A 15,715-nucleotide genomic window follows, 5' to 3' on the forward strand; every position below is an offset into this window, starting at 1 on the left:
TGCCTCAAAATAAATTAGGAATAAGAGTTACTGGTTCCTTTAGTTGAGAATGAAATGAGGGTAAGAAAAACTAACAGGAAACTTGCTCTAAATTATTTAGTCTGGCAGGCAAACTGGTTAGAGACCTCTTACCACTGGATAATCTTTCGTAGCTAAAAGGAAACTAAGGTGTGTATCATTACTCTTCTATAAATACCTAATACTAAGTCACATAAATGATATAGAAAGCCAAGAGAACAACAGAGGTTAAAGTGCACAATACTATAGTAAACACATGGAGAGCATTTAGTAAATGACAATACTTCTAAGTAAACCAAGTGAGATTTTAATTTTTTGACAACCTTATCATAAAAACTCTTATCTAAGATCCGTGTTTTCTGTAATCTACAGTGGATCAAAAGAGCTCTACTTTGGGAAGCAAACTCTAATACGTACCTCAGAGTGAAAGGTTGAAAGGTGGCAGTTACCTAAAGAAGGCACTCCACCTAGCTTGGACATAGGTGTACGCAGGAGGAAGACTCTGAGCCACAGAAGTTCAGGGAGCATGAGAAATAGCTGTGCCTCCCAAATTTGCCCCCTTTCCAATCCTGACATTTAGATCCAGTGCAAAAGCAAAACAGTGGCTTCCCGGTCAGTGTGGCTCAGTTGGTTGGAACACTGTCCCATAGACTGAAGGGTTGAGGGTTTGATTCCCAGCCAGAGCACATACCAGGTTGCAGGTTCGATCATCCTGAATCGCCCAGCCGATGTTTCTCTCTCTCTCTCTCTCTCTCTCTCTCTCTCTCTCTCTCTCTCAAGTAATGAAGAAATGTCCTCAAATGGGGATTTAAAAATTAAAACCAAAACAGTGGCAATGGCCTGCACAAACATTTTTGAGAAATTTTCATCTGTAAATCTCTATCTGAAATTGAGTGGGTCATGTCACTGATAGACTACATCAAAAAAGGAAACATAGCCCTCCAAAAATATCTATACCACTCTCTTGCCCTCAGTAGACTAATGATATTTTTCATTTAAACAGTAAACTTGTTAGTGATATCTGAAAATGCATTGTAATGGCTTTGAGTCTTTTCTAAAATTAACTTTTCTGAAGTTCAGAAATCCAAACACTGCTCCACAATGGAGGACAAAGCACTTTTAACATAAAATAAAATTGAAACCCTAGACAGAAGGAAATGCATGAAAAGAATCATCTGTGTACCTGATGACATATTTGATTTATAATAAAGTAAGCAAATCATCAATCATTGCATGTTAATTATCAACTGTATAGTTGCACAAAAATTTAGGTGGACTTAAATTCATCTTTTATGTAGTCATGTTTTTTAATAAAAATTTGATGATCAGAAAAAAAATTCCTTTTTAATTGTATAACAAAATTTTACTTATCCAGACTTTTAACATTATTAGGGTACTTAGTGGGGAAAGGGTGAGATAAAGGAATGGAAAGGAGCAAAGGATAGGGAGGTAGCCTCTACACTTATGTAGAAATTTGATTCTTTGATATTACTTAATATAATGAAGTAAAGTACTACCATCAGTTCTTAATCAATATCTATTGAATGATATATACTGGAAATACAAATTAGGTTGACCCAAATTGTGTTATATGGGTTTTGATGTCTGAAAGCCAATAGCTAGTGTTAGTGTAAGTGGGTCCTAAGCTAAGAATATGCAGATGACTTGAACATCTATCTGTAAACAGTTCTTCAGAGTTTAGAATGGTAGGCCTGAAAATCTAGGAAGTTATTTTAGCAATCACAGTATTTCATTTTACGAGAATCCTAGTAATCACGAAGTCCCTTTTCTTCTGGCTTAGCGGTATAAATAGCATATTAAAGAGTATGCAAGAGGGTATCTTTTATTTTTTTTCCTTTTGCCTACTTATTGTTGTTCTGTTATAGTTGTCCCACCTTTTTTCCCATTGCTCACTCCTACTGCACCTCCCTCATTCCCACAGTCAATCCTTCCCAGTTGTCCATGTCCATGAGTCCTCTATTCATGTTCCTTTGCTTGACACTTCCCCTTCTTTCACCCATTACCCTCCTCTCCTCTCTCCTCTGGTCATTGTAAATTTGTTCTTTATTTCCAAGTCTATGGTTCTATTTTGCTCATTTGTTTATTTTGTTGATTAGGTTTCACTGATAGCTGAGATCATATGGTGTATGTCTTTCACACCCTGGCTTATTTCACTTAGCATAATGCTCTCCAGTTCCATCCATGCTGTCACGAAGGGTAGGAGTTCCTTCTTTATTTCTGCTGCATAGTATTCCATTGTGTAAATGTACCACAGTTTTTTGATCCACTCATTTGTTGATGGGCACTTAAGCTGTTTCCAGCTCTTGGCTACTGTAAATAACACTGCTATGAACATTGGGGTGCATAGGTTCTTTTGTGTTGGTGATTCAGGATTCTTAGGGTATAATCCTAGCAGTGGGATTGCTGGGTCAAAAGGCAGTTCTGACTTCTGGCCAAGATGGAGGTGTAGGTAGACATGCTTTGCTTTCTCACACAACCAAAAGAAGGACAACAACCAATTTAAAAACAAAAAACAACCATAAATGCCAGATAATGGAACTGTATGGAAGCCTGATAACCAAGGAGTTAAAAAAGAAACATTCATTCAGACTAGTAGGAGGGGCAGAGATGGGCAGTTGGGGTGGAGAGGACACACGGCAAGTTAGTGACTTGTGGACTGGGATGGCCCACATTTGTGTGTGGATAAACCAGGAAGAACAACCGAGGAGTGAGACAGACCATACAACCCAGGGTTCCAGTATGGGGAAAAAAGCCCTCAAAACCTCATGCTGTAAAAGTTTGTGGGGACTGAGGTGTCAGGAGAAACTGGTAATCTTACAGGAGAGTCTGTTGGAGGAACCCATGGGGTCCAAGAATATACACAACCCCACCCACCTGGAATCTGCATCTTGAAAGAGCACAATTCCCTTGTGGGTAGTAGGGGAAGTGACTGAAAGCAGGGCGAGAGCTAAGCAAGTGACATTGTTCCCTCTCTGACCCCTCCCCTACATAGGGCACACAACCAGTGAAGTGGGTTGCTCCCCCTCCATATGAACACCTGATGCTCCACCCCTTACAATATAACATATGCACCGAGACAAAGAAATATGGCCCAAATGAAAGAACAATTCAAAACTCCTAAGAACTAAGCAATGAGGAAACAGCCAATCTATCAGATTCAGAGTTCAAAACACAGTTAATCAGGATGCTCAAAGAAATGATTGAGTACAGCCACAAAATAAAGGAAGAAATGAAAGCTGTACAAAGTGAAATAAAGAAAAATATACAGGGAACCAACAATGAAGGGAAGAAAACTAGGACTCAAAGCAACAACTTGGAACAGAAGGAAGAAATAAACATTCAACCTGAACAGAATTAAGAAACAATAATTCTAAAAAATGAGGAGAGGATTAGGAACCTACGGGGCAACTTTAAATGTTCCAACATCCAAATCATAGAGGTGCCAGAAGGAGAAGAAGACCAAGAAACTGAAAAGTTATTTGAAAAAATAATGAAGGAAAACTTCCCCAATCTGGTGAAGGAAATAGACATGGAAGTCCAGGAAGCTCAGAGAATCGCAAACAGGTTGGACATAAGGAGGACCACACCAAGACACATCATAATCAAATTACCCAAGAGTAAAGATAAGGACTCTTAAAAGCAGCAAGAGAAAAGGAGACTGTTACCTACAAAGGAGTTCCCATAAGACTATCAGCTGATTCTTCAAAATAAATCTTACAGGCAAGAAGGGGCTGGAAAGAAGTATTCAAAGTCATGAAAGGCAAGGACCTACATCCAAGATTACTCTATCCAGCAAAGCTATCCTTTAGAATGGAAGGGAAGATAAGGTGTTTCCCAGATAAGTAAAGCTAAAGGAGTTCATCATCACCAAGCCCTTATTATATGAAATGTTAAAGGGACTTATCTAAGAAAAAGAATATCAAAATTATGAACAATAAAATGACAACAAACTCACAGCTATCAACAACTGAACCTAAAAAACAAAAACAAAAGCAAACTAAGCAAACAACTAGAACAGGAACAGAATCATAGAAATGGAGATCACATAGAGGGTTATCAGCAGGGAGGGGGAGAGGGGAGAATGGGGGCAAAAGTACAGGGAATAAGAAGCATAATTTGTGTGTACAAAACAGAAATGGGGAGGTTAAAAATAGTATAGGAAATGGAGAAACCAAAGAAATTATATGTATGACCCATGGACATGAACTAAGGGAGGGGAATGCTGGAGGGAGTGGGGGTGCAGGGCAGAGGCGGGTAAAGGGGTGAAACAAATGAGACAACTGCAATAGTATAATCAAATAAATATACCTTTTTAAAAAAGGCAGTTCCATCTTTAGTCGTTTGAGGAGATTCCATACTGTTTTCCACAGTGGTTGCAGCAGTCTGCATTCCCACCAACAGTGTACTAGGGTTCCCCTTTTCTACATACCTTGTCAGCACTTGTTGTTTGTTCATTTATTAATGATGGCCATTCTGACCAGAGTGAAGTGGTATCTCATTGGGGTTTGAATTCGCATCTCTCTAATGGCTAGTGATGAGCATTTTTTTCATGTGTTTATGGGCCCATTGTATGTCCTTGGAGAAGTGTCTGTTCAGGTCCTTTACCCATTTTTTTTACTGGATTGCTTGTCTTCCTGGTGTGGAATCATGTGAGTTCTTTATATATTTTGGAGATCAAACCCTTGTCTGAGGTATCTTTGACAAATATGTTTTCCCATATGGTTGGCTTCCTTTCTATTTTGTTGATGTTTTCTTTAGTTGTGCAGAAACTTTTGAGTTTGACGTAGCCACATTTGTTTATTCTTTCCTTTATATCCCTTGCCCGAGGGGATGTAATGGTGAAAATATTGCTGTGTGGGATATCTGATATTTTCCTGCCTATGTCTTCCTCTAGGACTTTAATGGTGACATGGCTTAGGTTTAAGTCTTTCGTCCATTTTGAGTTCATTTTGGTGTATTGTGTAAGTAGGTGCTCTAGTTTCATTTTTTTACATGCACTTGTCCATATCTCCTAATAGAATTTGTTGAAGAGACTATTTTTACACTATTTTATGTTCCTGATCCCTTTGTCAAATATTAATTGACCATAGAGAGATGACTTTATTTCTTGGCTCCCTATTCTGTTCAACTGATCTATGTATCTGTTCTTATGCCAGTACCAAACTGTTTTGATTACCATTGCCTTGTAATATAGTTTGATATCAGGCATTGTGACCCCTCTTATTTTGTTCTTCTTTCTCAAATTGCTGAGGCTATTCAGGGTTGTTGATGGTTCCATATTTTTTTTGTACTATTTGTTCTATATCTCTGAAATAAATCATTGGTATTTTGATAGTGATTGCATTGAATCTATAGATTGCTTTGGGTAGTATGGACATTCTGATGATGTTAATTCTTTCAATTCATGAACATGGTATGTGCTTCCATTTATTTGTGTCTTCTTTAATTTCTTTCTTCAGAGTTCTGTAGTTTTCTGAGTACAAGTCTTTTACTTTTTTGGTTAAGTTTATTCCTACATATTTTAGTTCTCTTGTTGATACAGTAAATGGGATTTTCCCCCAATCTCTATTTCTGATATTCTATTGTTGGTGTAAGAAAATGCCTTCGATTTCTGAATATTGACTTTTTATCCTGCTACTTTGCCAAATTCACTTATTAGGTCGAGTAGTTTTTTTGGTGGAGTCTATGCAGTTTTCTATGTACGCTATCATGTCATCTGTGAACAATGACAGCTTTACTCCCTCCTTTCCAATTTGGATGGCTTTTATTTCTTTTTCTTCCCTGATCACTGTGGCTAGGACTTCCAATACTACGCTGAATAGAAGTGGTGAAAGTGGAAACCCTTGTCGTGTTCCTGATCTTAGTGGGAAAGATTTTAGTTTTTGCCCATTGAGTATGATGTTGGCTGCAGGTTTTTCACATATGGCCTTTACTATGTTGAGATATGCCCTCTTTACTCCCACTTTGCTGAGTGTTTTTATCATAAATGGGTGCTGGGTGTTATCAAATACTTATTCAGCATCTATTGATATGATCATGTTGTTTATGTGGTGTATTAAATTTATTTATTTGTGAATATTGTACCATTCTTGCATCTCTGGGGCAAATCCCACTTGATCATGGTGCATGATCTTTTTAATTTATTGCTGAATCTTGTTTGCCAATATTTTGTTGAGGATTTTAGCATCTTTGTTCATCAGCGATATTGGCCTGTCATTTTCTTTCTTTATTGTATATCTGATTTCGGAATTAGGATCATACTGTCCTTGTGAAAGAGTTTGGGAGTCTTCCCTCTTGAATTTTTTGGAATAGATTGAGAAGGATAGGAGTTAGTTCTTTAACTGTTTGGAAAAGTTCACCTGTGAATCCAACTAGTCCAGGGCTTCTGTGTGCTAGGAGTTTTGTTTTGTTTTTTATTACTGCTTCAATTTCAGTAGTTGTTATCGGTCAATTTGGGCTTTCTGCTTCTTCTTGATTCAGTTTTGGAAGTTTGTATGTTTCTAGAAATTTGTCCACTTCACCCAGGTTGTCCAATTTATTGGCATATAGTTGTTCATAGTAATTTCTTACAATCCTTTGTATTTCTGTGGTATCAGTTGTAACTTCTCCTTCCTTTCTGATTTTATTTATCTGAGCCCTCTTTCTTTTTCTTTTTCTTGATGAGCCTTGTCAAAGGTTTATCGAGTTTGTTACCTTTTCAAAGAACCAACTCTTGGATTTACTGATTCTTTGAATTTTTTTTTTTTTTTTTTTTTTAGTCTCTGTGTCATTTAATTCTGCTCCAATCTTGATTTTTCCTTCCTTCTACTCACTCTGGCCTTTGTTATTATTCCTCTAGTTCTTGTAGATGTAGGGTTAGGTTGTTTATTTGAGATTTTTCTATCTTCTTTAGGTTTACCTGCATTGCTTAGAACTTCCCTGTCAGGACTATCTTCACTGTATGTATAGGTTTTGGGTTGTTGTGTGTTCATTTTCATTAGTTTCCAGAAACTTTTTCATTTCTTCTTTGTTCTCATTGTTAACCCATTCATTATTTAATAACATATTATTCAGTCTCCATGTATTTGAATGTTTTTGACTTTTTTTCCTTTGACCCTGGTTTCCAGTTTCAAGCCATTGTTATCTGAGCACATGCTTGATATGATTTCAATTTTATTGAATTTGTTGAGGCTTGTTTCGTGTCCTATCATGCATTTTTTCTTTGAAAATGTTCCATGTACATTTCAAAAGAATGTTTATTTTCCTTCTTTGCAGTGAAAGATTCTGTATATATCAATTAAGTCAATTTGATCTAGAGTGTTGTTCAATGCCACAACATTCTTGTTGATTCTTTGTTTGGAAGATCTATCCATTGTTGACAATAGGATGTTAAAATTCCCTACAATGACTGTGGTGCTGTCAATGTCTGTCTTGAAGTCCTCCAAGATTTTCCTTATATATTTAGGTGCCCCTATTGGATGCATACGTGTTTACGAGGGCTATATCCTCTTGTTGGACTACTCCTTTAGGTATTATGTAGTGACCTTCTTTGTCTCTTTTTATGGTCTTTGTTTTGAAGTCTAATTTGTTTGATATAAGTATTGCTACCCCAGATTTTTTTTTACATGTCAGCTTTCTTGGAGTACTTTTTATCATCTCTTCACTTTCAGCCTGTGTAGATATTTTGTTCTGAGGTGGGTTTCTTGTAGACTGCACATATGTGGGTCATGTTTTTTCATCTATTTAGTCACCCTTTCTCTTTTGATTGCAGCATTTAATCCATTTACATTTAAGATTATTATCGATAGGTACTTGTTCATTGTTATTTATTCCATACCTGTGTTTCTTTCTCCCCCCTCTCTTTCTTCAACTTCTTATAGCGGTCCCTTTAGCATCTCCTGCAGTGCTGGCTTGGTGGAGATGTACTCTCTCAGCCTTCTTTTTCTGGGAAGCTCTTTATTTCACCTTCCATTTTAAATGAGAAGCTTGCTGGATAGACTAGTCTTGGCTTAGGTCCTTGTTTTTCATTATTTGGATTATAATGTGTCAATCCCTTCTGGCTTGTATTGTTTCTGTTGAGAAATCAGATAATAGCCCTATTGAATCTCTCTTATATGTTACTAGATGTTTCTCTCTTGCTGCTTTTAAGATTTTCTCTCTTTTTATTTTCACTTTGCCATTTTAATTATGATGTGTCTTGGAGTAGGCCTCTTTGGGTTCATCTTGATTGGGACCCTCTGTGCTCCTTGTGCTTGCATGGCTTTCCCTCTCACCAAGTTAGGGAAGGTTTCTGTCATTAGTTTTCAAACAGGTTTTCTGTCCCTTGCTCCTTTTCTTCTCCTTCTGATATTCTTATGAGGCAAATGTTGTTACGTTTCATGTTGTCCTAAAGCTCTCTCAAACTATCCTTGTTCTTTTTGAGTCTTTTTTTGTTTGGTTTTGTTTTGTTGTTCTGAGTATTTTTTTTGCTTTGAGTATTTTTTATCTGCCTTCTCTTCCAGCCCACTGATTCAGTCCTCTGCTTCATCTAGCCTGCTTTTGATTCCTTCTAGTGTATTCTTCATTTCATATATTGTATTGTTAATTTCTTCCTGGTTCTTATTCACAGTTTCCATGTGTCTTTTCATGATGCTGTAGTTCCCACTAAGTTCTTTGTAGCTCCCATAAAGTTTCCTGTAGTTTTTACTGAGTTCCTTGAGCATCCTTATAATCATTATTTTGAATTCTATGTCTGATAGATTGCTTGCCTCAATTTCATTTAGCTCTTTTTCTAGAGATTTCTCCTTTCCTTTCAGTTGGGGGTTCTTTCTTTGTCTCCCCATTTTAGTTGACTTTTTTTTGTTCGTTCCTGCATCTCATATTGCTCTGCTTTGACTGCCTGTCTTTGTGTGGTGGACTTCTGTGGTAGTAGTTCTGTGGGACTCAGTGGTGGAGTCCCTTTGATTTCCTGATCTGGATGCTCTAGGGATGCCTTCTATTCAGTTTATGTGGGCTCTCTTGTTGTACTTACGCTTTGATTACTGGTGGCTCATTTTTGGTGCGGTCTCCCCTCCAGCTGGCTGACTGGGAGCTACAGTTCCTGTGTCTTGTATGTGCCCATTGTGAAGTGTTTTTTGTTCTCTTTGGTTCAAAACCTCATATCAGCTAAGCTTCTATTGATTGTTCAGGTTACTTGTACAAAGATCAGCCAAGAATCTCAATTTACATTCTTGACAAGGTATACAAATTAGTCTTCCATAGTTTCATGGAGGCTTGCAGAAGATACAAGACCCCTGTCATGCTAGAACCCAGCAGTCCTGACATGAAAATCCTCTGAATCTGCCTTACTCCTGTTCTGATAATGTAGGGGGTATTTTTTACTACCTACTGCCATGGCTCTAGTTTCTATGTATCATCAAAGGTTTAACTTCTAGGCCAGCTTCTAATCTAGGCCTGCTTCTCAGTGAGAGAAATATGCAGGTTTTAAATGGTCTTGTAGAAAGAGTTCCCACAACACAGAGAACTGTCAATAAAGTCAGTATAAACACTAACTTTTAGTAAGGGGAGGTACTTTAGCCTACTTTAACAGCCTTTCAAATTGTACCAGCAGGAGCTTCACACACATATAAATCAGGAAAGTAAGCCAATGAAAAAGATTCATTAGTAAAATAGTGTGCCTGGCATATTCTGCCAAAGTGAGTGCTCCTTGTCTTCAGGGACTTTTTATTCTTATTCCATAACCTCTCTCACCACAGTAAGACAATGTTGGCTGCTAGTAGGAGGATGGTAGTGAGACAAGGAATAGGTACTTTGTGACATGAAGAAGTCATCAGCTGGCTTATTCCCAGAGGCAACTGGTAAAAAATGTTCAATGTCAGAAAATTTCAACTTCATGAAATTCCTGACTTAGGAGTTTTAGCCTCAATTTCTAGGTCTAAAAAAGACAGTTTAGTTGATTAAGTCACTGGGATGCTCCAATTATCAGTGGGATGCTATGCAGCATCTCCAATTTAAGAGGAGAGTTTTGCCACTTTCTATAGGATACCTCCTTTTAGTCCTCAGAGTTGCCTGTTATCAAACAAAAGTATGCAGAGGTTTAAAAAACCATAATTTAAGGAGGCACCATTATAATATAGAAGAGGCCTTTTAGGTTTAGGGGATGTAATGCCACTGGAAGGTGACTGGAGCTATGTCCCACTCTCAGCTGTTTTAATTATCAAGATTGAAGTATCCTAGGTAGACCTTAATTTAATCCAATCCAATGGGCAGGAAACATTTTTTCTGGGTTTTTATAAATTCTATGAATCACATCATAAAACATGTAGCTCTTGGTAAGTCACGCTAGCCATGTACTTTATCCTCATCACCCTGCCAAGAAAGCTTTGTTACAATTTTAAGTGATAGGGTACATAGCTCTCAGTTGTTTACAAATGCAGAGAAGTGTCCAGCTCACTGGTATAGATATCTTTGATGAGAAGGTAATTAAAATCCAATATATATCCGCCAGATAAGCAAACTTGACATAACTGGAGAGAGCATTGATGATTAATATTACTGCAGAATATTTTATGGCAAAGTCATTTACCAAAGAGTTGTGGCCTAGGCAAGTCAGTACTCCAACCAGAGGCTGCTTTCTTCCTACAAGAAGGCAATTCAGATGCCCTTCTATGTATGATGGGGTTACAACCTGATAAACCATCATAAATTGAAAATACCATATGTCAAAATGCATTTAATATGCCTAACCAACAAAATATCATAGCTTAGCCTAACCTACCTTAAATGTTCTTAGAACACAATATTAAAGAAAAAAAAAAGAACTCTGGCAACAAATCACACTGAAGAGTATAGGTTGTTTATGCTTGTGATCACGTGGCTGACTGGGAACTGTGGCTGGCTGCTGCTGCCCAGCATCATGAGAGAATATTGTATGGCATATCGCTAGCCCAAGAAAATTAAAAAGTAAAAATTTGCAGTACAGTTTCTACTGACTGTGTATCACTTTCTCACCAACATAAAGTGAAACAATCTTAAGTTGAACCATTGTAAGCTTACTGTTAAGGCAGGACTTTTGGTAATGGGTGGCGTACTCAGATAGGTTCTTCCATCCCCTAAAAGGGATAAACATGTATGTGTATTGAAGGAAAGGTAGAGACTTAACTCTGATGTTCTACAATTATAAGACATTGAATAGTTTTCTTTGAATCTTCATTCTTCCAAACTATTCACACTATACTAACAAGTTTGGACATTTTTACTTAAGGGTACTAAATTCTACTCCTCCCTTTGGTCACTTTTGTTACCCTTCTTACTCCCTGAAAGCAAATTTTATCTCATCCTGCATTGCCTGTCATAGTACTTGAGAAAGAGAATTGCTCAGTAAATGTTTGAACTGAAATGCGGAACTTTTTTTGTTGAGGCTCAACAACAGAAGGTACACCCTATGGTTCTAAAATCATTTTCTGTTATAGTAAGAGAATAGCTCTCTTTTTAAAAACTTCTAGTTCACTTTTTATTGTTTTTTAAAAATTTTATTTATTTTTAAATTTTTCACATACATTTGTCTCCATTTACCTGCCACCATTCTCCCCTGCCCCACCCACCCCCACCTCCCCTCCTCAATCCTTCCCCACGTTGGTTTCCATGTCTCTTTCACACCTGTTCCTTGATCTGATCCTTTCCTTTCCCCTCCCTGCTAACTCACTGCCCCCTTTCTCCCATCTCTGTGGGTTTCTTCTTTCTTTCAATGTTGCTGATCACATTTTCCTTGCCTGCTTACTTTGCTGATTAGGTTCCACTTACAGGTGAGATCATATGGCATTTGTCTTTCACACCCTGGCTTATTTCACTTAGCATAATTCTCTCCAGTTCCGTCCATGCTGTCGCGAAGGGTAGTAGCTCTTTCTTTCTTTCTGCTGTGTAGTACACAATTAAAAACATTACTGGATTTTTATAACTCTACCTATCCATTGGGATGATGTCTTCAGGAATTTCTGTCCAGTGACTCTCAGATCCCTGTGCTGAGCAAGAAACTGATGGCTCAGAGACAGTTTATGATTATGGCTTGGCATATTTTCCTCTAAAAATGCTCCTCACAGTTCTTATATTATCACAAAAACTATGTCATGCATTCTCATGAAGAACAGAAAGAACAGATTATTATCTTCATTTCATAGGTTAGAAAACTGAGGTCCACAAAGATTATATCACTTGCTCAAGACCACAAGGCAGTTTATATCAGAATGAGAATTTCTAGTCCTGAATTTACTACTTACTAGCTGTGTAATTTTGTGTGCATCATTTAATACTTCTGTCTCAGTTTTCTCACATGTAAAACATGGAAACTATACCTATTTATTAGCCCTTATGGAGTTGTTCATGATAAACAAATAATATTTATTATTTATATGATATTTACATTTTTCAACCTATCTATATATCGCTTATCTCATTTAATTCTGTAAGACTGATTTCATTATTAACTCTAATTTTCAGGTGAAGAAATAGAGACTGAGAAAGCTGACTAGCTCAAAGTCATACAGCTAGAATGTGTCAGAGCTGATATTTGGATTCATGTCTAACTCCAAGATACTGTTCTTTCCAACTATACCACATCTATTGGAAAGTAGGTGAGATAACCAATGTGAAAATGCTTTATAAAATGTAAATGCCTTACAAATGTTATTTAAATGTTAAGGAATATACCAATTTATAAATAAATAAATAAAATGTTACCAGACTGTTAAGGAGGACTCAGAAACAAAGTTGAAAAAGTTGCTGTATACATAGATCAAACATGTCAGGGCTGGGTCAGAAGAACTTGAGATATATGTGATACCATTCCAAAGACAAATCAGTGAAAAACAAATTTCCTATCTTGGTTTTAAATCTCATATTCAGAATAGCAACGTAATCACATCAGACATATTCTAGTGTTACACTAAAAATGTCACTCAGCACAAGTAGAGAAGTATGTGTCTGTCAACCTTAATCTAGAATCAGAGTCCTCTGTTATCTTTAAAGATGACACCTATAAAGATGGCTGAGCAGGTTTGATAAAAGAAGCTGAGAAATTTCAATGCTCCAATGTAATACCAGGCAGCTTTTAGCCTCAACTGTCAAGACACTCTAATAAATGTAAGACAGCCCTAATAATAATAACACTGAATTTACAGATCAGTAATTATTGTTGTACCCATGACTAGCTAGCTTAGAGAAGTAAACTTTTAAGTATCACAGCTATTGGGTTGGCCAAAAAGTCCGTTTAGTTTATTCCATAAAACAAAAGACACATTTTTCATTTTTACCAATAACTTTATTGATTTGGATATTTTGAGTATGTTGGCTATCTCCCACTATTGTCTTCTAGTGGGTAGAGGCCAAGGGTGCTGCTAAACATCTTCAAATGCATAAGATAGCCCCACAGCAAGGAATTATTTGGCCAAAATGTCAGTAGTACCAAGAAACTTCGCAAACCACTTTTGACATATTCAATCAGTCACAGCACCTCCTACAAGTACTGCACAAATATTTTTTTGTGTGTTTCAGTTGCATTTTTACCTTTCTTGAAATAATAAAGCATAACACACCAAAAATGTTGCATATATTCTTCCATCTTCAATATTAAAATGGCTGCTCAAAAATTCACCAATTTTGAAGTTTTTTTCTAATGCACACTGATATAACAGCTGTCAAAATACAATCTAACAAAATTATTTTGAATGAAGCTAAAGACAACTAAGCACTACTAGAGCCATTTTATGGAAAAAAAAACTAAACAAACTTTTGGGCCAGCCCAATACATTTTCACTACCAAGGTTTCCATCCAGCAGACTGAGCACATTTATTACCGTTTTGGCAGAAGTTGGTCTGGATACAGTGACAGGTGATAGAACATGTCTTGGTGTTTCATTAGGGTCTTGTTGTGACCATGGAAGCTTGGTACTATTTAATTCTGGCTAAATTCCAAGTCAATAACTTGTTAAAGAAAGAAACTGTGTCTCTCTGTGGTTATAAGAGTAAAAAGTTACCAACCTCAGCTTGTTTGCACCAAACGCTGATGTTTTTACGCTGGGCTTTTGTGAAGTGGTCCCATGCCTTTTGTTTGGAGGCAGAATGGTACACAGCTACTATCTGCTCAACTGCAGCATCAGATCAGCAGTCGAATCGGGCCAGGGTATATCATCCAGGATGGCAAAAGAGATGAAAAAAATAAGAGAAGCATTAGATTTGTTGTATCTTCCTGTATGACACTACTAGGCTATAGTTCTACTCAGAAAAAAACTATGTGTGTTAGTATACCATGATTTTAAAGGGGACTCAAGGGCACAGACATCAATATGCAGAAAGAAAAATGTGAACTCCATAAAGTCTAAACTGATATGGTGACCGAAGTTTTAATATAGGCAGTCTGTCTCCATTCAGGCAGGAGAGGCAAGGGTCCTGGTGAATGTGATTTAGTGCTACTGACTCCACGCAGCATGACGGCAAGCAGTGAACTGTACCAGCTCTTTTTGACCACTTACTTCTTTCATAAACTAGCCCTCCAAAATGAGCCCAGATGCTTCACTTCCACATAATTCATCCTCTTACTATTCTGAGGTATGTTTAACCAGAAGCATTATATCAAAACTTAAGATGGATGGAATCCATTGTAAGTCTAGCTGGATAGGCTCATTAACTAGAGAAATGTAAGTTTTATGAAATGACACTGTGTAAGTGCAGTCCTAGATAGTATTTCTCAGAGTTTCTTAAAATATCAAAAGGGAAAATATACAAGTATTTTGGGGCTTTATCCTAACAAGTTTAAGAGAACTGAAACAGACATGACATTTTTTGGGAAAAGAAAAGGACAAGAGCCTGTGCATGGCTGGTGTTCATAGTAAGAAAATGCAGAGGTTGCTGTTTCTTTCTTTATAGCCCAGTTTGTACCCTGTATACTAATGATTTAAGATTTATATCCCATGACACTTGATCTTCTCTTTTTCTATATTCTTTATTCCTACAAACACGTGCTTTCTCTTTCTGGATTCTATGCCCATATGTATTTTCAAAATATAAATTAAAAATAAAACAACTCCTCCTTAATTCCAATTACATATGAGTCAAGTATGGGAATTCAAGTATGAGAAGAGTAGGCCATAACTGCTTAAAAGCAAAATCATAAAGCTGCACCCTTATTCTTAAGGCAAATACAGTTCCTTACTCAAAAGATGTGAATGCAGTATAGTGAAGTAAAACATTAGTTGATAATTTTTCTGATTTATGCCATTTAAGAGACTTTGGGTAGGTTTAGAGTGGTACTTCTTTTTGAAAAATGGCCATTTCAGTGGCTTCCCATCATGTCCCAATGTCTATGACATCCAGCAAAAGCAATGTAGAAGACAGAAAAACAAAATACTGAAATAGCAAATTTGGCTTTTATTCAATCACCCTGTGAAATATGATTACACTGATTACTAAAATTGAGTACCTAAAAAGCATATTATGTCATAATAATAATGCAAATCTTACAAATGCTGATGCTACATTCTAACTTCAGCAACAAAATACTGAACTTTCACTGAGGCCTGAGGCTGCTTGTAACTTGAGAATGAGCCAACGTAGAAGCACAGGACTGTGGTCTAAGTGTCAGTGTTTGTTTCTAAGGAGCTGAAGTAGATATTCTAGAGAAAAATAACATAGGAGGTACCCACATGTATCCTGTGAAATTGAAGCT

The 15,715-nt window shown here is 37.0% G+C and overlaps 1 protein-coding gene across 7 annotated transcripts in view; it reads right to left on the bottom strand.

The window, feature by feature from the left end:
- Nucleotides 1–15,715, bottom strand: part of ENOX2 (ecto-NOX disulfide-thiol exchanger 2) — a 384,343-nt gene that overhangs the window by 53,881 nt on the left and 314,747 nt on the right. For all 7 annotated transcript variants that reach the window (XM_054577016.1, XM_054577017.1, XM_054577018.1 and 4 more), the window contains one exon: nucleotides 14,032–14,138. In XM_054577016.1, coding sequence (XP_054432991.1) covers nucleotides 14,032–14,138 — 107 coding nt within the window. The remainder of the gene's footprint in view (nucleotides 1–14,031; nucleotides 14,139–15,715) is intronic.

Source organism: Pteronotus mesoamericanus, unplaced genomic scaffold (genome assembly GCF_021234165.1).
Source record: "Pteronotus mesoamericanus isolate MK-2021 breed Mesoamerican mustached bat unplaced genomic scaffold, CSHL_Meso_final contig_40, whole genome shotgun sequence".
Lineage (NCBI taxonomy): Eukaryota > Metazoa > Chordata > Mammalia > Chiroptera > Mormoopidae > Pteronotus > Pteronotus mesoamericanus.